Source organism: Furipterus horrens, unplaced genomic scaffold (genome assembly GCF_987537825.1).
Source record: "Furipterus horrens unplaced genomic scaffold, mFurHor1.1.pri manual_scaffold_3, whole genome shotgun sequence".
NCBI classification, from domain to species: domain Eukaryota; kingdom Metazoa; phylum Chordata; class Mammalia; order Chiroptera; family Furipteridae; genus Furipterus; species Furipterus horrens.
In genome coordinates this window covers 155,670,825-155,694,179 of record NW_028327173.1, presented here as the reverse complement: position 1 = coordinate 155,694,179, position 23,355 = coordinate 155,670,825, and the positions used below count along the sequence as shown (strand labels likewise).

The 23,355-nt window shown below is 36.5% G+C and overlaps 1 protein-coding gene across 1 annotated transcript in view; it reads left to right on the top strand.

Moving 5' to 3' along the window:
• Positions 1-23,355, top strand: part of LOC150016473 (uncharacterized) — a 35,714-nt gene that overhangs the window by 11,657 nt on the left and 702 nt on the right. The window contains exons 2-3 of the mRNA XM_090270593.1: positions 11,209-11,288; positions 14,377-14,415. Coding sequence (XP_090126719.1) covers positions 11,209-11,288; positions 14,377-14,415 — 119 coding nt within the window. The remainder of the gene's footprint in view (positions 1-11,208; positions 11,289-14,376; positions 14,416-23,355) is intronic.

Here is a 23,355-nt window from a genome sequence, read left to right as displayed (position 1 = left end):
GGTTCTTCATGCCAGTAAGACTGGGATTTCTATTGGAGTTTTAGCTGCTCAGTAAGTGTGGATAGGACATGTCTTCAGGTTAAAACAAAACAAAACAAAATACACCTTAAAAAATGAGAGACTCACCTTTGCTATTTCTTTTTTCCAAGTATAGGCTCCAAGCAATTTCTGCCTTTTGGCTGTTTTCAGTGCTGTTAAGTAGTCATTTTTAAATTTTATTTTGTCCAAAGTTTATGGTTTTTGTCTATGGGAAGGTTAGTCCCGTAGAACTTTCATAATATTAATATATAGAATCATACAGTGTATTTAGTTGTAAAAATACATTCATTTCAATGTGTTACTTTGAAGTAGAATTTTTAAGCAATTAAAAAAGTTTTTTCCCAGCTTTTTCCACCAGCATCTAGGCAGGAAGGATGTGCTGATACTGATTTGCTTGGAGAGTAGGAAGTGGTTAGAGGATTTATTTATAATGTATGTGTGCCTATTGCTGGTAGACAGGAAGAATTTATCAATATAATTTATAGAATTGTTGAGATTTCGCTATGTACCAGGTGTTGTGCTAAAACACCTTGCATGGATCATTTTGTTTAATCTTTAGAGCAACATTTGTAGATAGGTACTATTATTATTCTAGTTAACGGTAAAGAAAAATGTTCAAAAATTTGCTTAAAGTTGCATAGATGGTAACTAAACAACAGAGCTAGAATTCTAACTTGCGTTAATTTTACTCCAGCATCTGTGCTCTTTAGCCACTGAAATTAAGTAAATGATACTTAAATTTCCTTCTTGTGCTAACATTCTGTGATTATAGTTTTTACTTTACCTAGCAATAAGGATCGTTTGCTTAGGAATTGTCAGATTTTTGTTTTTAGTGTGCCATCTATTGGTAAAATTCAGTAATGCAGCCTAGCAAAAGAAGCATAAAATTAGGAATTTATATATGTAGTTTATAATCCAGTGCCAATTTGATTGGGTAATTGATGACAGAGCAGAAACTCAGAAAATAAAGAATTGTGGAAACCTATCATTGTGAAGGACTTACAACTCTCAGCTGGGGTATGTGACTATCAGGTACCTGAAGGCAATACCTAATTAATAAATGAAGGCTATAAATAACAAGAATGCTCTGTGGGGGGAGAATATATTTTCCATTTGATGCACACACAAACAGAATGAGCGGCTGTAAGCCCTTGAAATAAACAAAACTAGTAAACTTTAAGGCAGGGGAAGCTATTGGAGATAATCTTGAAACATGCTAGTTGTATGTCCCTATAGGCATTTGTGAGCACTGGAGTGACATGATTTAAGTGACTTTAGCTAAGTGATTTTAGCAAAGTGACTTTTTTTGCTTAAGTTTTGGATGGATTTTTCAGTTTAAACTATGGAAGGTTTGAGGTTGTTAAAGACATAGTACTGGCTGTTTGTTGATTTATAACAATGATAAAATGAAACTAATTGTGAGCAAGATTTGTTCTAGGTTTTGAAATCCAATAGCATCTGTGTTTTGAATAGTTTTATATTTTATCATAAAATACTGACAAAAATGAGTACTAAAAATGGCTAAAGTGTCTTAGATTGTCATCGGAAAAGACTTATTTCTGGAAAAAAGCTACATGTATGTACTCAAACACTGGAGTTTTTGTTTTTTGATGTTACGGTTTTATGGTTACATCCATAAGGCTTATTTAAATGCTTTTTCTATTCAAAGTCTATTGAAAAGTAACTATTAATGTGCAAAACTCACTACCGCCCCCCCACCGCAATTGAAAAGCAACTCTTAATACAAGGATTTACTTGGATTATATAACTGGGTAGGAGGGACATTAGCGGCCAAGAAACAGTGTAGGGGAAGAATCTGAGGGGCTTGGCAAGTGCTTGTTGGACTGAATTGACTCAGAGATAACGGGAAAGACCTGTGCTTTTATGGGACTTAGAGCAGACTATGCCCTGTGGGCCAAATCTGGCCAAGGCTTATTTTGTATGGCCTTGAGCCAAGAATGGTTCTTACTTTTTTTTTTAAGGGTTAAAACAAAACAAAACAAAGAATAGGTAACATAGACAGTATGTGGTCCAGAAAGCCTGAAGTATTTACTATCCGGTCCTTTATAGAAAAAATTTGCTGATTCCCCTTTTATTTTTTATTTTTTAATTATTGTTTATTCTATTAAAGTTGTCCCAGTCTTGCCCCCTCTTTCCCCCATTCCACCGAGCCTACCCCTCTTGTCCACAGTCAATCCTCTCCGTTGTCCATGCCCATGAGTCATTCATACATCTTTAACTAGTCTCTTGACCCTCCTTCCACCCCCCCCCCCCAAGCTGTCAGTCTGTTCCATGTTTCCATGTCTCTGGTTCTATTTTTTTCGTTAGTTTATTTTGTTCATTAGATTCCAGTTGTAAGTGAGGTCACATGGTATTTGTCTTTCCAACTGGCTTATTTCACTTAGCAAAATATTCTCCAGTTCCAACCATGCTGTACAAAAGGTAGAAGTTTCTTCTTGTTTCCGCTGCATAGTATCCTATTGTGTAAAATATCACAGTTTTTTAATTCACTCATTTACTGATGGGTACCTGGGCTGTTTCTAGCACTTAGCTCTTTTAAACAGTGCTGCTATGAACATAGGGGTGCATAGGTTCTTCTGAATTGGTGTCTCGGGTTTCTTAGGGTTTACAGTAGTATTCCCAGCACTAGAATCACTGGGTCAAAAGGCAGTTCCATTTTTAGTTTTTTGAGGAAATTCCATACTGTTTTCCGCAGTGACTGCACCAGTTTGCATTCCCACCAACAGTGCACTAGGGTTCCCTTTTCTCCACATCCTCACCAACACTTGTTGTTTGTTGATTTAGTAATGGTAGCCATTCTGACCGTGGTTTAATTTGCATTTCTCTGTTGGTTAGTGATGTTTTCATTTCTTCATATACCTATGGGCCATCTGTAAGTCCTTCTTGGAGGAGTGTCTGTTCAGGCCCTTTTCCCATTTTTTAATTGGGTTGTTGCTGATTCCCTTTTTAGAGTATAGCCATACTTTTCTTATTAACTGTGGATATTGAAGGAAGTATCCATTTAAGGGAAAAGGTGTTCATTTGGGCCCTGATAAGTTACATGTGTTGTTGGAAATAATAGTAGAGGTGAATTTCAATGACAGATGAGAAACTAGGATGATACTAATAATCTGTAATGTTTATTTTTATAAGGCATTGTACAAAAATAAAGAATTTAGAAATTATTTGTTGTATTCTTTACTAGTCCATGCCCCATTGCCCATCCCCAAAAGACAGTGGTAGCTCTAGTTTACTTTTACTTGTCTCCCTGCCAGGTTAATCATCCCAAAGAGAGTCTTGTCACTTATGTTAAATGCTATTTGAATTCATTTTTTCTTCCATATATAACTCTCTTAAATAAAAATGTCAGTGAGAATATTTTTATTTACATTTAATTAGGAAGGCATAAGCTATGAGAAGTATATATCTGTGATTCATTTTTATGAGTATTTCAATTAATTAATATCCAAAGTTTTGCAAACCAGCATTTAGACTTAACTGCCTGCTCTAGAGAAGTCATTTTGAAATCTATTGATCTATTTCCTCCATCCCTGTCTTTGCCTTGGTTTGATTAACTATAGAGTTGCTTCGGGCAGGTTATTGATGAGGAGCAGAATAGGAGAAAGAAAAGGGGAAAAGCTAATACTGGTTACCAGTAGTTAGTAATTAACAATACCTTTTAGGAGAGGTAGTTAACCTCTCTGTTCTTTTTGTATTTTTCCTGTTCAGAAAATTTTATACAGTGTGATCACATAGGAATTCCACTTTTGAAAGTAATTGATATATTTCTCCTTATTTAGGTTTCAAAACAGATGTAAGAAAGGTGGCTTATTTAAAGCATATGAAGTGATTTTGAAATGCGTATCTAAATTTCTCTTAAAATGTCAGTAGAGACTGGAGCCAGGACAAACTTAGCTGTTTGACCTTGGGCAGTTTCCTAACTTCCATGTCTGAGTCTCTCTCTGCATCTGTAACGTGAAAATACTAATTGTACCAAACTCATAGGATTACTGTGAGTATAGAATAAATTAATGCATATAAAGCATTTAGAACAGTCCCTGGCAAAGACGCTGTATCTACTAAAATTATTTCTTGTTATATGCACTTTGGGTAAAGGTTTTACAGAAGATACAGTCAACTGTGTTTTTAGGCAACATTTTTTTTATGTGACGTGGATAGATTATATGTGGATTGAGAAACTATAAATATCTAGTAAGAGGGAAGTCATAACTTTGAGTTTTCCTGTGTGTGTGGTGACTCCCATAATTGGGCATATTCCTTGAAGGGAACTTGGGAGCTATGTCTATGAAGTTGTAATAAGGGACAGCGACTTTTGAGAGGCATGAGGCAAGTCAGATCTTGTACCTTCTCAATGTGTATTTTGTCACCTTGCACTTGAGCTCTGTGCTGCATGGTTGATCCCAGGACTCCCACTGAGCAAAGGGGTACAATTGATGCTGCCTTGTTGATAATCTGTGACCCCTGATCTGTTTTTCTAAGATGCTGGTGCCAAGTGTGGATATTAATGGGATTCTTTATATCTGGTTGAGCCCAAGAAGAATCCCTTGGTGGTCTTTGTACACCTTTGACCTTCATTTTGTTGTTCAAAGCAATTTATAAACAGTCACCATCTTTGGGGCATTTATTTTTTAAAACATGCCTCAAAGTATTTTATAAGTATAAACTTGTAACTATAATAGAAGATCATTTCTGAAATGTTCTACCTCTAACCTAGCCTAAATTAACGTTTTTTTGTTTGTTTTTTTTTTTTTTAGTTTTTTTCTTTATCATCATATTGTGAAGTTTTACTAATACATATTTTGATGTGGATTTTTAAAATAATTCTGCTTGGTGATTGGGTTTTCACAGTCTGTGGATTAGAGTTTTTTCATCAGTTCTCAGAGAGTCTCATCCTCTCTTTAAACATTGCTTCTGCCCATGATTTCCCCTTTTTCCTACTGGAACTCTGATTAAACATACATTTGACCTCCTCATTCTGTTTTACTACCTAAAAACCCTCCCCTGCCTTTTGAACAGCTTTATTGTGGTATAATGCACATACTGTAAAATTTGCCCTTTGTGTAAGTGTTCAAATTTGATGGTTTTAATAAATTTATTTAGTTTTATAACCAGCACAGTCCAGTTTTAGAAATCTTTGGTCACCTCACAAAATTCCCATGTACTTGTTTGCAGTTTATCCCTGCCCTCATTCTTAACACCAGGGAATTATTAAACTTAACTGTTTTCTGTGGTTTTGCCTTTTATAACAATTTTATGTAAATGGAATTATGTGTCTGTCTTTTCCCATTTAACGTAATGTTTTTGAGGTCCAGCAATGTAGCATGTTATACTTAGCTTGTTCCTCTTTATTGCTAAGTAGTATACCATACCATTGGATGGATATTTCATTTTGTTGGCTGTTATGAATAATGTTTCTGTGAACTTTGAAATACAAGTCTCTGTGTGAACATCTTTTCATTTTTCATGGGGGATACTTAGGAGTTTTGTCATGGAAATCATGTCTAACTTATTAGTAAACAACCAAACTTTTCCTTCCTAAGTGTTTATGCCATTCTGCAGTCCTACTAGGGTCATATGAGAGTTCCAGTTTATACATTCTTGCTGGTACTTGTTATTGTTGACCTTTGACTATAGCCCTTCTAGAGGTTGTGAAATAGGATCTCATTGTGGTTTTAGAGCTGCATTTTCATAAGCATAGCTTATTTGGTGAAATTTGCCCATTTTTTAGTTGAATTGATTTTTTCTTTTTTCCTGTTGAGGTTTCAGACATTATCTGGACATTCAGTCCTGTATCAATATATGTTGTTGGGTGAGTGTTCTTTAAATTCCACCAAGTAAAATTGGCTGATAGTGTTGTTTAATTCTACTCTATCCTTGCTGGTTTTCAGCTTAATTGTCCTGTGAAGAGGAGGAGGAAAAAAGAGGATCTAAATTGTACAGGGTTACATTGCATAGCTTTTGTCCACTCCCATATATTCTCTCTCTCTTTTTTTTTTAACATTTAACATTATTGAAGAATGCCTAGAAAACCAAGTGCTATTTCTTTTTCATTGAGGTATAATTAACATATACTCGCATATATTCTCAAATCCTCCCTGTGGGGGAGGAGGTCTTCCATCCTTAAGGTTTTTTTTACTGAGTCTTATAACTAAATCTACACAAAACAGATTAACAAGAGAAAATAACCAAATTTAATACATACATCTGCATGGGAATCCCACATACATGAGAGAGTCTGAGACACCACATACATGAGGGGTTCAAAGACAGAAAGGGAAAATGAGGTGTTTATGACATCCTTAGTTAAGGATGAGATAAGATGCTTTGGTGCATCAGAGAGGAGGAAGGTCATTCACAGGATAAGGTGATTAGAGTTTGCCTTGCCCTATAAATACGTCATAAAAAGTTATTTCTGGTGATAACTTTTTATGGGCTAGGGTCCTAATTTAAATTATTTAAGGGAGAGATAAAAGTTTCTTGTGAGCCTGAAGGGTGTTAATTGCCTTCAGCTCAAAATAATACACATGTCAAAGAGGAACATTTTGGGGATGCTTGTTTTGAACCCCTACTTCCCCTAGGCTTCTTCCGTTTTTGTCAAATAGTTGTTTACCAGAACTCCTTAAAGAGTTCCACTGTATTCTTGGTTAACACATTTGCTCATACTGTGTGTTCACCTTTTGTCCATCTTTCATTTATATTGTAGGCTCTGGGTGTATGCTGATAAACTGAAAATGATTTAGTTAAGTCAAAACTTTTATAGTGATACCAGAGCAAACTGAGTGCTTCTCAGTACATCTATATTTCCATTATTCAGTAGATTATTTTAATATATTAAATATCTAGTTGTGGAATCTGACTTTGGTGGACTTCATTCACATAGCATGGATCTGAGTTGTGGTCTCTCCCAGTTGTTTCTGAATAGCTCACAGGGAGAAATTTCAGATAAATCTTTGTCACACTTTATGCTATTTGTGTCTGGATTTCATTAAGTAATAAACAGACAAACTGGTAAGCGTATAGGAATAAGTGCAACCGTTAATCTGCCCCCTTTTTTTGCATACCAGTTCTGATTTTCCAAAAGAGAGAAGCAACCTTTTAAACATCGTATCACAGTATAATTTTGGTGCCAATCCCTAAATCCTATGTTTTTGAATACTAGGAGCATAATGAAATTTTCATGAGTTCAAAGCTGTAGGTTAAATTGGTTTTGGAAGAAGTTCAACCTCACATCATCACATATTAGCAGCACTACCAGATGATTTTTTTTCAACGTACAAGCAGAAGTCACATGAATAAACGTCTTTTCAATTTTAGACACTCTGCCTAGCTTCAATGTATAGTTGTGGAGTGGGAGAAGGGGCCAGAATAGAAATAATATACCAGCGGTTTAACTAACATGGCCAGATCTTTTAGTTCTCAAGATGATGCTCTAAATATGATCCTGGCAATGGTTCTGCTGTTCTGTAGTTGCATAAGGGACTTGGAGGGATGGGCTGGCATTTTAAAATAGTATAGGCCTCAACAGGAAGGTGACATTTGCTCAAAGACTTGAAGCGGCTGATTGAATGAAAGTCATGAGTTTAGGATGCAGAGAGGCAGAACACTAGGACCTTAAATATTATTGTAAGAAGTTTTGCTTTTATAAAACTCTTGAGTAAAATGTGAAAGTATTAGAAAGTTTTGAGCAGAGAAGTGACATATGACATATTTTTAAAGGATAACTTAATCTCTCTTGAGGAATAGACTGAAAGGTGGCATGAGTGGAATCTGCAGTAAGCCAGGTAAGAGGTGATGATACTTGAATCAGAATAGTAGCAGTAGAGGTTGAGAAGTGGTTGATTCTGGATATGTTTTGAAGGCAAGCTCATAGGTTTTGCTCATGGGATTATATATATGAAGTATACAAGGTCTGTCCAGAAGGTATCCAGCCATGAATGTGAAAAATAGAGACATTTATTGAAGAAGATACAAGAAACACTGTACATAGGTCAATGATGCCTCAGTCACCTTTAAAGTAGGCACCTTGTGACCTCATACAGTTCTCCCATTCGCCATTAGCTGCCTTGTCATATTTTTCTGAATCTCATCGACTGTCTGAAATCTCTTCTCTTTCAAAGGTGATTTTAGTTTTGGGAAAAGCCAGAAGTCACAGGGTGTCAAATCTGGGCTATAGAGGGGCTGAGTCACCAGGGTGATTTGACATTTCACCAAAGAACTCTGCACGGGACGTGATGCACGAGTGTGCGTGATGTCATGATGAAGCTGCTAATCAACAGTTGCTCATAGCTGCTGCCTTTTGAATTATCCAGATAGTTTCCGTGGAGGAATGTCAAGCTTAACGCAAAATTTGATGCAGATTCATTGCTCTACTCATTCAGTCATTTTGAAAGCAACGTCTACACAGTACACATGCTCACTCAGTGGCATCTACCGCCCCCACTGACTAGTTCAGTGAAGTTGTCATTGTTCACATCTGCACATTCCAGTCCTCTCTCCTTGACTGCTAGGCTGCATCCATGTTGTGCAAACTGTTCTCATTATATTAACAATGGCTGGACTTTTTCCGGACAAACCTTGTATAAGAAGAAATCAAGGATGGCATTAAGATTTTTGCCTTAAATAATAAAACTGGCCCTAACTGGTGTGGATTAGTGGTTTGGGTGTTGTCCTACAAACCAAAAGGTCACTGGTTCAATTCCTAGTCAGGGCACGTGCCTGGGTTGCAGGCCAGGTCCCCAGTTGGGGCCGTGTGAGAGGCAACTGATTGAAGTTTCTCTCGCACATTGATGTTTCTCTCCCTTTATTTCCCTTCCCCTCTCTCTAAAAATAAATAAATAAAATCTTCAAAGAATAGAATAGAACTGGAAGAGTAGAGTTGCCATTCACTGAGATGTGGAAGACTGAATGAAAAATGAACGTTTGGGTGAAAGATGAGTTCAATTTTGTCCATGTTAAGTTTGAGATACCTGTTAGACATCAAAATGAAGCTGTTGAGTAGGCAGTTGGATATATGAGCATGGAGCTCAGGAAAGGATCTGGCATGGAAGTATAAATGGGAAGTCATCCAGTGTATTGATGGTATACTGGAGGTGAGTACCGAAAGTGAAAGTAAGTGGAGAAAAGAAATCCAAATATTGGGGAGAAGAGGAATCAGCAAGGAGGTAAAAGGAGTGGCCAACAAAGGGAAGGAAACCACACTAGCTGATGAAAATGTTTCAGGAAGATGGGAATGATCAAATTTGTTAAATGCTGCTGATATATCAATGAAGATGAGTCCTAAAAATTGACTTTTGGATTTAGAGGAAGTCATTGGCTTGAAAGCTTTACTGGAGTGGGTTTTAGAAAGAAGAAAAGTGGGAAAATGTTTTTCCAGTGATCTTTTGCTATAGATGGAGGCAGAAACAGTGTTAACTTGAGAGGGAACTGTAGTCAAGCAAAGGTTTGTGTTTTGTTTTTTAAAATACAGAGAATAATAGCATACTGCAGGCTGTTAGGAATGAGTTAATAAAGAAGGAAAAAATTAAGGGAGAATTGGTGTAGAGTGTCTTTTAGTGAGGGGTAGGGACCTAGGACACAAGTAGAGTGGTTGGACTTAAATAAAAACAGAAATAGTCACAGGGAAGAAGGCAGAATATGTGGGTGTAGATAGATGTGATAGAAGTTGTAGACATTCTCTTCTTGCTTCAATTTCCTCTGTAAAATGTGAAGTGAGTCTATTTAAAGGAGAACCATTGACCTAAGAAATGAACATTTTTGAATGACAGGTAGAATTTTGGTACTAGGATTAGAGAATTTGGAGGATAAACTAAAGTTTATCATTATGGTACCTGAAGAATTTCGGGGGAGCCTGCAAAACTTCAGCTATCATAATTTTGTCTAGAATAGCTCTTCTAGAGCTTTCCTTTTGGAATAAAGGCTCTTCCTTTTTATACCGTCCTGGTCAGATATAATACTGTATATCTACATCTAAATCTGTATAGGATGAAACTGAAGATCTTTATCCTAATTTGCCTATCTCAGTACATAATCCCTTTTTAATCAATTACACATAGCAGGGCGCAGAGTTTAAGCATCCAGGCAGAAGCCTAAGTAGTGCTATAAGAAATTAATATGAAATAATTTTAGATTCACAATAATTGAGGGAAATGAGTTAATTTTCCATGATGATACTAGATTTGCCTTATTCTCCCTATTAATTTCTTGCTTTTTATATCTGAGACTTATCTTATTTGGTTATTCATATTTAAGATTGTTACAGCAATCTGGTGAATCAAACATTTGTAATCATGTGATAACCTGCACTAACCCTATTGATGTTACCATCTATTTTTTTCTATTATCTGTCTTTTGGTTAGAATTTGCTTGATATCTTTTTCTACCTAATGCCATTAACTATTCCATGTCTTTATCCTTTAGGCATTTATTTTAGAAACACTATAACAAGGTGGATTTTTTGTTTGTTTGGTTTCGAGAGTATGTTTATTGAGGCTGGGGACAGTGAAAGAAAGGGCTTAGAGTAGAAGAAGCAACAGGAGAGAGCCTAGGTGGTGCTCTGCTTTGGTTCTTTAGGACTTCATAGGAAAGAAGTGAGATCACTGAAAAGTCAGAGAAAAATGGGTCTTTGAGGCAGATTAAGAGGGTAAGCCTGGGACCAACTGCCACTGCCCCTTCGTTTCCCTGATTGCAAGTCCTGTGAGTACCCTTGGAGGTGAGGAGATGAATGCCTGAGAGAGAAGAAAGGCATGGGCGTCCTCCGGAGAGAGCCTACTGCAAGGTTTTCTTTTTTTTTTTTTTTTGTTAAACCTGACAATCACTTTTAATAGGCTTTTAAATGATTGCATTAGCTCCTCTTGACGTTTTTGGCCCACAGTGGGAACCGCAAACTTGATTTCCCTTCGTTCTGTTTATTTGAAGCAACAGTATGTGCACAGCGCTGTAGATGTAGTCATCTAGATCACACTGGACTTAAATGAAATGATTCTGATATTTTAGGTAGGCTGTCATCGGGAAGCATGTAATATATAATAAATAGTAAAGTGGAAAACAACTAAATATTATAGGACTATTTCTTTTTATGTAGTTATAATTATTTCCTTATAATATTAGTGGGCTAATTTATAAACCATCTTTTAAAACTTTTTGTTTTAGTCCCAGAAATCCTGGATAGAAAGCACTTTGACCAAGAGGGAATGTGTATACATTATACCAAGTTCCAAAGACCCTCACAGGTAAGCATACCTTTGTTTCTTCTGGGCTCTTCTAGAAATTTAGATATAAATTGTATTGCTAATTTATTTATTAAAAAGCAATTATTATTTAAATTATATGTAGTTACTATTAATTTTTATGCTTACTGTTAATTGTTCCTACAATGTAACATCACATTTTTCAACCAGAGAGCATAAATGGCATTTACTGGGTCACATGGCTAATAATTCATAGAAGTGGGATAAGAATTTAGATCTCCTTCGTTCAGTGTGCCAGCAATAAAGCACTGTTCTTTCATGGAGAGAAAATTATGATTTTGCTTTATTAAAAAAATAGCCTGTGTTATCACTAGTAAGTTTATTTCCTATAATTTTGTTAATTTCACTTTGCAATTGAAATAAGAAAAATACTCATTGGGTGTTAAAGAAATAGCAAGCTGTTATTAAGTAAGTATCCTTTGCTATAGCTATCAATATGAGACATAATTTATAAACAGTTAATGGTTATTTCTTTCTACACTAATTGAATTTTAAAATTAACTTTATATGATTGGGTTAACAAATGGATTTACAAGGTACACAAAGTTATAAGTGAAAGTCTCCTTTAAGTTCCCCTTCCTTAAGGAAACTGTTATTGCCTATATCTTGGAATACCTTCCAGAAATAGATACAGTCTTTGCATGCCCAAGCAGATGTCTATCTACTCCTTCCGTTCCACTTTTAATTACAGTACATACTGTTTAGTCCATTGTGTTTGTTATCTTGGCGCTAACCGCTTTGTCCTTTTTCCCCCCTACTTTATTTTAAAATTTATTCTTTTAGAGTTGTCCCCATTTTTTTTCCCCTTTGCCTTCCTCTACCCAGCCCATCCCTCTCTCCCACACTCAGTCCCCTCTCTGATGTTCATGTCCATGAATCATTCATACATGATCTTTGATTAATCCCTTCTTCTTTCCACCCATTCCCCCTTCCTTTCTCCCCTCCTACAGCTATCAGTCTGTTCCATGTTTCCATGTCTCTGACCACTTTGTTCTTAATAGTTGTATCCTTTTAAATTATATGTCTGCATCATAATTTGTTTTAAGTGGTCCTTATTGAAGGACATCTTAGCTGTTCTGTTTTTCTTTATGCTGTTAGGCAAAAAAAATGCTGTAGTGAATAATCTTATACATTAATCTTTGCACACATGTGACAGATAATTTTTAGCCTGTACTTTTAGTACTGGAATTAGAGTTTGAGAAGGAATCTGCATTTTTTATTTTGATGAGTATTGCCAAATTGCCCTTTATAGAAATTATATCTACTTATACTCCCACCCACAGATACAAGACTACTGTATTCTATATTCTCACCAAGATACTATCTTAGAGGTTTTTAAAAATATTTTTTCTAATCAAATGCCTTTTCATATCTATGTCATTACTGTGAACTATATGTTCATATATTTCCCTTTTATATTGGTTTGATGAAGCTCTATAAATTAGGGAAACTAACATTTTGTTTGCAAATATTTTTTCTTAGTTTGTTTTTAGACTTCATTAGTGGCACTTTTTTGCCACGTAGAAATGTTTTATTTTTATGTAGTTAAATCTTAGTTTTTTTCTCCTGTGGTTTCTGGATTTTGTGTTGTATCTAATTGTATTTAAAATATGGAAACCATGTGAGTTAAAAAAAAATAATTACTCGAAAGTGTAAATCAAAGTATAACATCACCTGTGATATCTGTCTGGGTTCCCTGGGAAAGTATTGAGAGTTGGCGCCCCACACAGGCCAGGTAAAGGAAACGAAACCTGTAAGACCTGACTGGAAAACTGGGAAAGCTGGGTGCATATGTGCCTCGATGCTGTAGCCAGTGGGACCTGGTGGGAATCGGGCCATGAGAAAGTGGTTTATGTCCTTTGAAGCTTGCCCTGTCCTTTTACCCTGCTTGATCACTTTGTCGGCAGCCGTCCGTCTCGAGAGACGATGGTGTAGCTTCTTAAGAGTCTATCTGCACCGCCGAGAATGGTTGTGCAGTCCGACTCGGGAGTGACACGGTATCTGTCTCCTCCCGTGTTGAATCGACATCTTGCGATGACGCTGGAGTGTCCTCTCCAGTGAAGCTGAAGCTACAGAGCCTCGAAAGACGATGGTGTAGCTTCTTAAGAGTCTATCTGCACCGCCGAGAATGGCTGTGCAGTCCGACTCGGGAGTGACACGGTATCTGTCTCTTCCTGTGTTGAATCGACATCTTGCGATGATGCTGGAGTGTCCTCTCGGAGCTGAAGCTACAGAGCCTGGGCAGGGTGATATGGAGGGTCTGCTGTTGCCCATGCAGCAGACCCCCCCTCTCTTCGCAGCTGAAGGGTCCAAGGGAAAGACGGAGTCAATACAGCTTGGCTTCAGGTGCGCCGCAGGAGTTGCCAGTGTTGACTACAACGTCAAACCGCCTTAGGGACTCCGGCTCCAGATTTTCTGTCGGGGTTTACTCCCTTAGCCTTTCCCCTGAACAGGTATGCCGCAAGGCAGCGGAGGTTTTTTGGAATCAGAGTTTTCCTTCTCTGATGTGCCCTGACTGGAAGATCGAACCAGCGACACTTAGCTCACAGGCCGACGCTCAATCCACTGAGCCAAACCAGCCTTGTACCAGTAACAGAGGTTTTAACTTCAACTCAAAATGAACTTATCCTCCCTATTTTACGGCCATCTGAAGTCTTTGTGTCCAACACACCCTGCCCTGAGGGAGATCTCAACATTCTTTCAATTGTTATCCCTGAACAATATCTGTTTTCTGTAATCAGCGCTGTTTAACATTGATCTATGAGCTTTAGGTGCATGCTCTATGCCCTTAAGCTTACTGCACTCAATAAAAGACCTTGGAGGAAGGCAGTCGAGGCATTTGTCTCTCAGAAGTTTTCCGGCCTTCTCTCCCCTAGCACAAGCTGCCTGGGAAGTCTTCATTTCATCTGCAACACCAGGGGATCTCTGCGGTCGGGGGTCCCCAACAATATCTAGTGAAAAATTAAGCTATATAATTTTTCTTTGTTTAGTACTTCTATACGGATTTTCTATAGTTCAGTTTAAACTAAAATATTTTCCCCTTTAAGTAATAAATTTACCTTGTTTACAGATGCCTTCCAGGATGTCAGATTTGTCAGCAACTGGTCAGGTAAGTTTAATAACATAAGTCTATTGCACAAAATTTTAAAGACAAAACCAATCTGTTAGAAACATCAGAATACAGTGGGATAATTTTCATAGGCTATTATATTTGAGTGTTACTTTACTCAGACCTTGGAGGTGAAGGATCATGTAAGGTTCTTTGAAACTCAGGTGAAGCTACCCAAGCAGAGCTCTAAATTTAAATGTGCATTACACTAGTCCCTCTATATCGCGGTTCACTTATCACGGGATTTTTTAAAATATTATATTTATTTATCCCGGATTTTTTGCTATAAGGTTAATAAGGGACTGAGAATGGTTCATAAGTGTGTGGGAAGGGTTTACAAAGCCTTAAAATATATATAAATGCTAAAATAAACGTAAGGTTCCTACTTTGCGGATTTTCACCTATCGTGGGGGGAGGGGGGCATCTAGAACGTAATACCCGTGGTAAGTGAGGGAATACTGTAGTTGGGTAAAGGCTGAGGGATAGTGATTTTAGGCAAAGAGAACAGGATGTGGGAATACCTGACAGTAAAAGATTATGGTTCTGTCACGAATCTTGAGAATTTAGTATGTAAAATGGATGTGAGAGAGTCCAGAAAAATGAGTAGGGGCCAGATCATTTAAACTCTTTGTGCATATGCCACAGAGTACTGATTTCATGTTAAAAGTATATTGTATAGGGAAGTAACATGCTTTAGATTATTCTTTCTTTTTTTTTTTTTTTTGGTAAACATAGTTGGGATTTTGAAGACATTGGGAGGAAAAATTAGTTTGGAAAGATTTGGAGTAATTCTGGTAAAAAATTAGAGCCTGAATTAAGGTAGTGGCTATGATGATGAAGAGAACTAGATATATTGGAGTTTAATGAGATAAACTCAATAAGATTTAGTGGATGTGTGGAGAAAGGGAATATTTGAGATGACCTAAATGACCTAAGTTTCTTACTTAGGCAACTAAATAAATAGTAATGTACATTAAGATCCAATGAAAGAATATAAGAGGAAGATGAATAGGCCTCTGGTTGGTAGTCTAGCAACAAAAGTGCATGGAATGAGTTCGTTTTAGACATACTGAGTTTTACCATCTCTGGTCTTACTCATTTTTCCCTCTAGATGGGAAATTCCATCAAGTGTCTTTCCATTCAAGCTGAGAACTTCCTTTAGCCTTTGGTATAATGCAGATATACTGGAGTTGAATTTTCTCAGCTTGGTTTATCAGAAAATGTTAATTTTACTCTCATATTTAAAGGATATTTTCACTAAATGTAGAATTCTGATTTGATAGTTTTTTCATTCTAGCACTTTAAAGATATCATTATATTGTATTCTGGCTCTTTGTACTGTGATGTCAGCTATTTTTAATGTAGCTGCTCTTCTGTATGTAATGGGTCTTTTTCTGCCCTCTGGCTACTATAAAGAATTATTATTTGTATTTTTGGTGTCCAGTAGCAGGTCTATAATGTGCCTGAGAGTCATTCTCTTTGTACTTACTCTGCTTCTGTAAATATTTGAAAGTTCTTATTTTCCACCAAAATGGGAAGTTTTTAGCCATTGTTTAATATTTTTCTGCCTTATTCTCTTTTCTCTCTTAGAGACTACAGTGATATACATATGTTAGATTACTTGATATTTTCCTCAGGTCACTGACATGATTTTTGTAATTAAAATTTTTTTCCATTTACCAAATTTATATTGATCTGTCTTTACGTTTGTTAAACCTTATTTCTGAAGTTTTCAATATGTTGTTTTACCCATCCAGTGAAGCTTTCATCTTGTGAATTATATTTTTTAATTTTAGGATTTACATTTGATTCTTTCTTATTGCAATTTCCATGTCATTATAAGTCCTTTAGTGCATATTAAAAGCTTTGTTTACTAAGTCCAACATCTGGGTCATTTAAGATCTGTTTCTTTTGACTACTTTCTTTATTATGAGTCACATTTACCTCTTTTAAGTTTTATTTTTTGAATGCAGTTTACATTCAATATGTTATTTTGTATTAATTTCAGATGTAGAACACAGTGGTTAGATAATCATATACTTTACAGAATTCACCTCTGAGATATCCAGTACCAGCCTGGCAACATGCATAGTTATTACAGTGTTATTGACTCTGCTGTACTTTACATTCCCATGACTGTTTTGTAACTACCAGTCTGTACTTCTCAGTCCCTTCACCTTTTTCGCCCAGTCCCACAAACCCTCCCTCCCCTCTGGCAACCATCAGCCTGTTCTCTGTATCTATGAGTCTGTTTCTGTTTTATTGTTTGTTTATACTGTTCTTGAGGCTCCACATGTAAGTGAAATTTTATGGTATTTGTCTTTCTATGACTAACTTATCTCACTTAGCATAACACATGCTGTTGCCAATGGTAAGATTTCATTCTTTTTTATGGCCGAGTAATATTTCATTGTATGTACATCGGCTTTATCCACTTATCAACTGACGGGTACTGGGGTTGCTTCCATTCCTTGGCTATTGAAAATAACACTGCATTCCTTTGAATCAGTGTTTCAGGTTTCTTCAGATATATACCCAGAAGTGGAATTGCTGTGTCATTAGGCTGTTCCATCTTAAAATTTTTGAGGGCTGTCCACACTGTTTCCATAGGGGCTGCACCAGTCTGCACCCCTACAACAGTGCACTAGGGCTCCCTTTTCTCCACATCTTCACCAACACTTGTTTATGGATTTATTGATGATGGCCATTCTGACAGGTGTGAGGTGATACCTCATTATGGTTTTATTTTGCATTTCTCTGATGATAACTGACGTTGAGCATCTTTTCATGTCTGTTGGCCATCTGTATGTCCTCTTTGGAGAAGTGCCTATTCAGGTCCTCTGCCCATTTTTAATTGCATTGTTTAATTTTTGGTGTTGAGGTGTCTGAATTCTCTGTAAAATTTGGATATTAACCCCTTGTTGGATATATCATTGGAGAGTATCTTCTCCGATCAGTGAGTTGTCTTTTTGTTTTGTTGATGGCTTCCTTTGCTCTGCCAAAAGTTTTTAGTTTGTTGTAGTCCCATTTGTTTATTTTTTCTTTTGTTTCCCTTGCCTGAGTAGATATGTCAGAGAAAATGTTGCTAAGAAAAATGTCAGAGACTTTACTATGTCTTCTTCTAGTCTATGGTTTTGAGTCTTATTTTTAAATTTTTAATTTATTTTAAGTTTATTTTTACCTATGATATAAGCAGATAGATGGTCTAGTTGCATTTCTTTTGCATCTGTCCAACTTTCCCAACACCATTTATTTTTTTCACTTAATAGTAGTTTAATATTATCACAATACTATTTAATAATTCATTGCTTCATTAAGCTGCTTGTATAGGATAATTTTTTATTTGTTATATTTTGATCTTTAATTATTTGCTGTAACATAGCTACTCATGGAAATATTGATAACTGAATATCGAGTGCATAGGAAGTACCTCTTTTTTTATGTACAAAAATCAGTATGAGAAAATTAACAATATTAAACTTTTTGAGAAAGAAAATGCATACAGTCATTTCCTTTGAAAATGTTAGCCTGGGAATCTTAGCATATTTTATTATAGATATATAGATATAAAGATACGTGTAGACAGTTGCATTTTTTAGTATTTACTACTAATAACTAAGATATTTATTTTTTCTTTTTATTTAATTTGATTATACAATTTCAGAATTTTAAGAAATATGTTTAGCATAAATAAAATTTTTTCCAGTGGAATGTCATTTAAACTACCTCCCCAACACCATTTATTGAATAGACTGTCTTTACCCTATTGTACGTTCTTGCCTTCTTTGTCAGATATTAATTGACTATATAGGCGTGGGCTTTTTTCTGGGCTCTTCGTTCTGTTCCATTGATCAATGTCTGTTTTTATGCCAGTATTATGCTGTTTTGAATACTGTAGCCTTGCGGTAAACAGTCATACCTTGCTACTGTTGGATTCAGAACTTGTCAAAATCTGTACTCATTGCATTTTGATAAGAAAAAAATGTTTCTGGACTTGTTGAACTTGCCAGAACTTGTATGAGTCACAATGCCAGTGACAAGAGAAAAGTCATTCATCATTTGGTCCTCATCGGTTTTGGCACTCATTATTAATTCTGGAACAAATTAACAATAAGTACTGAGGTACCACTTTGATATCAAGTAGCATGATATTTCCAACTTTGTTCTTCTTTTTCAAGATTGCTGTGGCTATTCGAGGCCTTTTATGGTTCCTTGTAAATTTTTGGATTATTTATTCTAGTTTTGTGAAATACATCATTGGTATTTTGATAGGTATTGCTTTGACTATAGATTGCTTTGGGTGGTGTTGACATTTTAATGATGTTAGTTCTTCCTATCCATGAGCATGATATCTTTTTTTTTTTTTTTTTTTGTTAGTCAAATCTTCATTTTACCAGAAAGCAAATACACGAATTAACGGACGAATAGATACAGGCCTATGAAAAACATATATGTAAAAATCCTCAAAAAATCAAATTCAGCAATACATTTAGAAGATCATACATCATGATCAAGTGGGATTTATTCCTGAGATTCCAGGATATTTCAATATCTGCAAATCAATTAATGTGATATATATCACATGAACAAAATGAAGGATAAAAATAATATTATCATGTCAATAGATGCAGAAAAAACATTTGACAAAATCCAGCACACATTTATAAAAAAAAAAAAAAAAACACTCAGCAAAGTGGGAATAGAGGGAACAACCTTAACATAATAAAAGCTATATATTACAAACCCACAGCCAACATGACACTTAACAGCGGAAAACTGAAAGCATTTCTCTTGAGAACAGGAATAAGTTTGTCTCCCCATTTTGACTGCCTCTTTGTATTTGTTTCTGTGTATTAGGTAGATCGTTATGTCTTAGTCTTCCTATGGTGGCCTTATATAGTAGGTGTTCTGTGGGGCTTGGTGATAGACTTTCTGATCACTTCAGTAGGTGCTCCAGGAATGTTCCTGTGCAGATTGTTTGAGCTCCTCTCTTTGCAGTTGAGTGTTGTTTGCTGTTAGTCAGTCTGTTGGTGGGGTTAACCCTCAGGCTGGCTGGCTGACTGAGGATTGACACTAAACACAGTGTACAAGCTGCTGTGCAGGACCTGAGCCCATGAAGTAGAATTTGACCCAGCAGAGTCTGGTGCCTGTCAAGCTTTGTTTTTTCGGTGTGTGTCTTGTGGAGCTAACTGGGTCATGCTCTGATGTTTATTCGTTCTGGGACCTCTTGGGAGGGATTCTGGTGCATGTCAATTTCAGACACTGCTGGTTATCAGCCTTGGGCTACCTGTTTTGAGCTACAAAGGAATCCACAGTTTGTGGGTGTCTCTGCTTATCCCAGGAGTCGGGAGGATGGGCTAGTGCATTCCCCAAGGCTGATACTGTGTGGAGGGGAGTGCTCAGGTGAGGAACAGGCATCTTTGGGTAATGTGGGAGAGAGACTCAGCACAACGACCTTAACCGCTGTCCCCTCAGCCTTTCCTAAAGCTGTATAAACCAATCTTTGCCTGTGTGACTCCAGTTCACTCTTGAGTCCCCTTCCTTCCACCAGAGCCCAGGGTGAATGTGGCAGCAAACAAGATTTTGTGTGTTGGCCCTTTAAGAGGACACTTGGATTTCTAGCAAACTCCCATCTCTCCATGGGGACATGTCCTGACTGCTTTTCATAGTCAGATTTATTCAGGCTCCTCTTTCAAGCATTGATGCTCCTCTGAGCTGCCCAGTGTGGAGTTGAGACCCCTCACTCCTCAGGGGGGTACCTTTGAACCTGAGATATCCCTCCTGTTCAAGGCCAGCCCTTTTCATGTCTTTGCCCTTCCTGCCAGTCTCGATCTTCTGTAAATCCTTGGTTATAAGATCTGTGTTCAGCCTTGGCTGGTGTTGCTCAGCGGGTTGAGCACTGGTCTGCAAACCAAAGGGTCGCCGGTTCAATTCCCAGTCAGGTCACATGCCTGGGTTGCGGGCCAGGTCACCAGTTGGGGGCATGCAATAAGCAACCACACATTGATGTTTCTCTCCTCTTTCTCCCTCCCTTCCCCTCTCTCTAAAAATAAGTAAATAAAATCTTTTTTAAAAAAAGAATTGTGTTCAGCTATTCTTCAATTGGTTATTCAGGCTGATTGTTGTATGATTTAGTTTTAATTCTGGTTTAGTCCTGGGGGAGGTGAGTGTAACTTCCACCTACTCTGTTGCCATCTTGGATCCTGTTATGAGTCACATTTTCTTTTTCATCTGTCTAGTAATTTTTTATTGTATGCTGTGACTGTTGTGCATGATTCCCTTTAGGGGTTCTAGACTATGTTATCTTCTTTTAAAGGGTGTTCAGTTTTGTTCTGACGTGATTAAATTATTAATTTTTTTATTTTTTGGTCTCATTAGTCTTGATTTTTGTTGGGGCAGCTCTATTTTTTTATTATAAACTTAGTGCTAGGATATAGATATTGTGCCTAAGATATAGAAAGCCTTAGCTGAATGCACAAGATGCTAGGTAATATATTCTCACTCTGAACTAAAACTACAATTTCTCCTAGCTCTTCATAACTCCATTCTCAGACACATAGCAGGTGATTTCTTCTAAGTGTCACAGAGTCTTGCCTGACATAGATAAAGCTCGGTGAACAGCTAAGAACCCATGGTGAATTCTCATGCAAGTTTGTGTGTGTGTCTCTCTGTATAGCTCTCTTCTCTGCTACACTTAAAATTTCAGCTGTTCCACCTGCCTGAAATTCTGTTTTCTGCCTCCTTGCTCATAGCTCATTCACCATGCCCTTTTCTCCCTGAGCATTGCCTCTGTGCAAATAGTTGAGAAATTGCCACAGGCTGGTGCGACCAGGAGAATCACCTCATGTATTTCCCTCATTTCAAGGATCAAAGTTCCATGCTTCCTCCTGTTCAGTGATGGAAAACAATTACATCATATATTATGTCCATTTTTGTCAAGAGTCCCCAAGACAACCCCTAGCTTTGGTAATTAGCTAAAGGAGCTCAAAAGACTCAGAATATATTGGTATTCATGGCTAAGATTTAATAAGTATGGTGATATCTGTGTTGAAATTCCCTCCTTTTCTAGTTTTCTGAAAATGAATGATGAATGGATGTTGATTTATGTTGGTCTTTTCAATGAGCAAGCTTTTTTTAATTGATTTTTCTTCACTGTTCTCTTTTCTGTTTCATTGTGTTGTCTTTTTTTTAATCTGCTTACTTTGGGTTTCGTTTTTTCTTTCTTTCTCTTTTTTTTAGTTTTTAGGTAGAACTTTAGTATTGCCTGCAGGTCTTTTCTAATTTAAACTGTATACTACAAATTTTTACCCTGTATAATATTTTTATACTATAAAGTATATATACAAATACACACTGAAATTTTTATTCTAAATACTGTACAATTGCATGTCATATTTTTAAAAAATTTTATTGCCATTTATCCTCGCCAGTACCCTCTACATTTCATATGTTTTATTATTAGTTTTTTTGTCATTTTGTTCTAAATAGTTTTTAGTTTCTTTTGTGACTTTCTTTGATCTATGAGTTAATTAAACGTGTGCCATTCAATTTTTAAATCCTGAGAACTTTATAAATGTTTTTTTAATTGGTTTCTAGTTTAATTTCATTGTTGTCTAAGAAAATACTTTGTATGATTTCCATCCTTTTTAGTATATTGAGACTCAGAATATTGCCAATCTTGATGAATACTTGTGCATTCGAGGAGAATTTTTATTTTGTTGTTAGGTAGTGTTCCACAGACTTCTGTTAAATCAGTATGTTGGCTCATAGTTTTGTTCAAGTTTTATAAGATTCTAATTTGATAGAGTTTTTTTCCTTTTAGTACTTAAAAGATGTAACAGTGACTATTTGACTTCCACATTTTTTGATTGGATATCTACTGTCATATATACTTTTTCTGTACGTAATGTGACATTTGTACTTCGGCTGCTTTTAAGATTCTCTCTTCATCACTGGCTTTCAGCAGTGCCCTAGTGTGATTTCTTCAAGCTCATTTTGCTTATTTCTTACTGAACTCCAGATTTGTCAGTCAAATAGTTTTTACATTTTTATTTCCACTCCCTCCTTTCTGGGACTTGAAGTATGTGTATGTTGAGCTACTTGAAATTATTCCACAGGTCACTAATGTTCTTATTCCTTTTGTTCCCCCAGTATTTTCTTTCAGTGTTTCATTTTGGATAGATTCTATGGCTGTGTCCTCAAGTTTACTGTTTTATTGTTCTGTAGTGTCTAGTACGTTATAAATCCCAGCCTATGACATTTTCATTTCAGATATTATCTTCAGATGTCCTGGTTGGACTTTTTTTTTTTTTTAAAGCAAAACTTTTTCAGTTCCTTCCTTATCCTCTACTTTCCCAAGCATATTCTTAATAGTTTGAACTTATAATAGTTGTTTCAGTGTCCTTTTCTTCTAATTTTATTGTCCTTAAATAGATTTTCAAGGTCTTCACTAGTGATATTTTTCACTTAACATTTTTCTGCTTTTATGCATGCCTAGTAATTTCTGATGGCTGTTGTACACTGAATTTTATGTTTTGGGTACTGGATTTTGTTTTATTTCACTAGGGAGTTTTGGACTTATTTTAGCATACATTTAAGTTACTTTGGATCAGTTTGGTCCTTTTAAGTCTTGCTCTTAAACTTTGCCAGGGCACATGCAGTTCTAGGTCTTGTTTAGCCTTTTTAATTAGGCGTTACTCTTCTGAAGACCCTATTAGAGGCATTCTGTATTGTGAGATCTCTTCGTTCTGGCTGGCAGGAACACAAACTGTTGCCTATCCTTTATGAACTTTACAAATTATTTGGCCTACTGCTGTCTAGCAGTTCTTAACATATCCTTGGGTAGTTTATTCTTGCTCATGCTTAAGGAGACCCTCTGCATATATCTGGACCTCTTTCCATGTAGCTCTCTTCTCTTTTTGTTTTCTGCTCCACAAACCC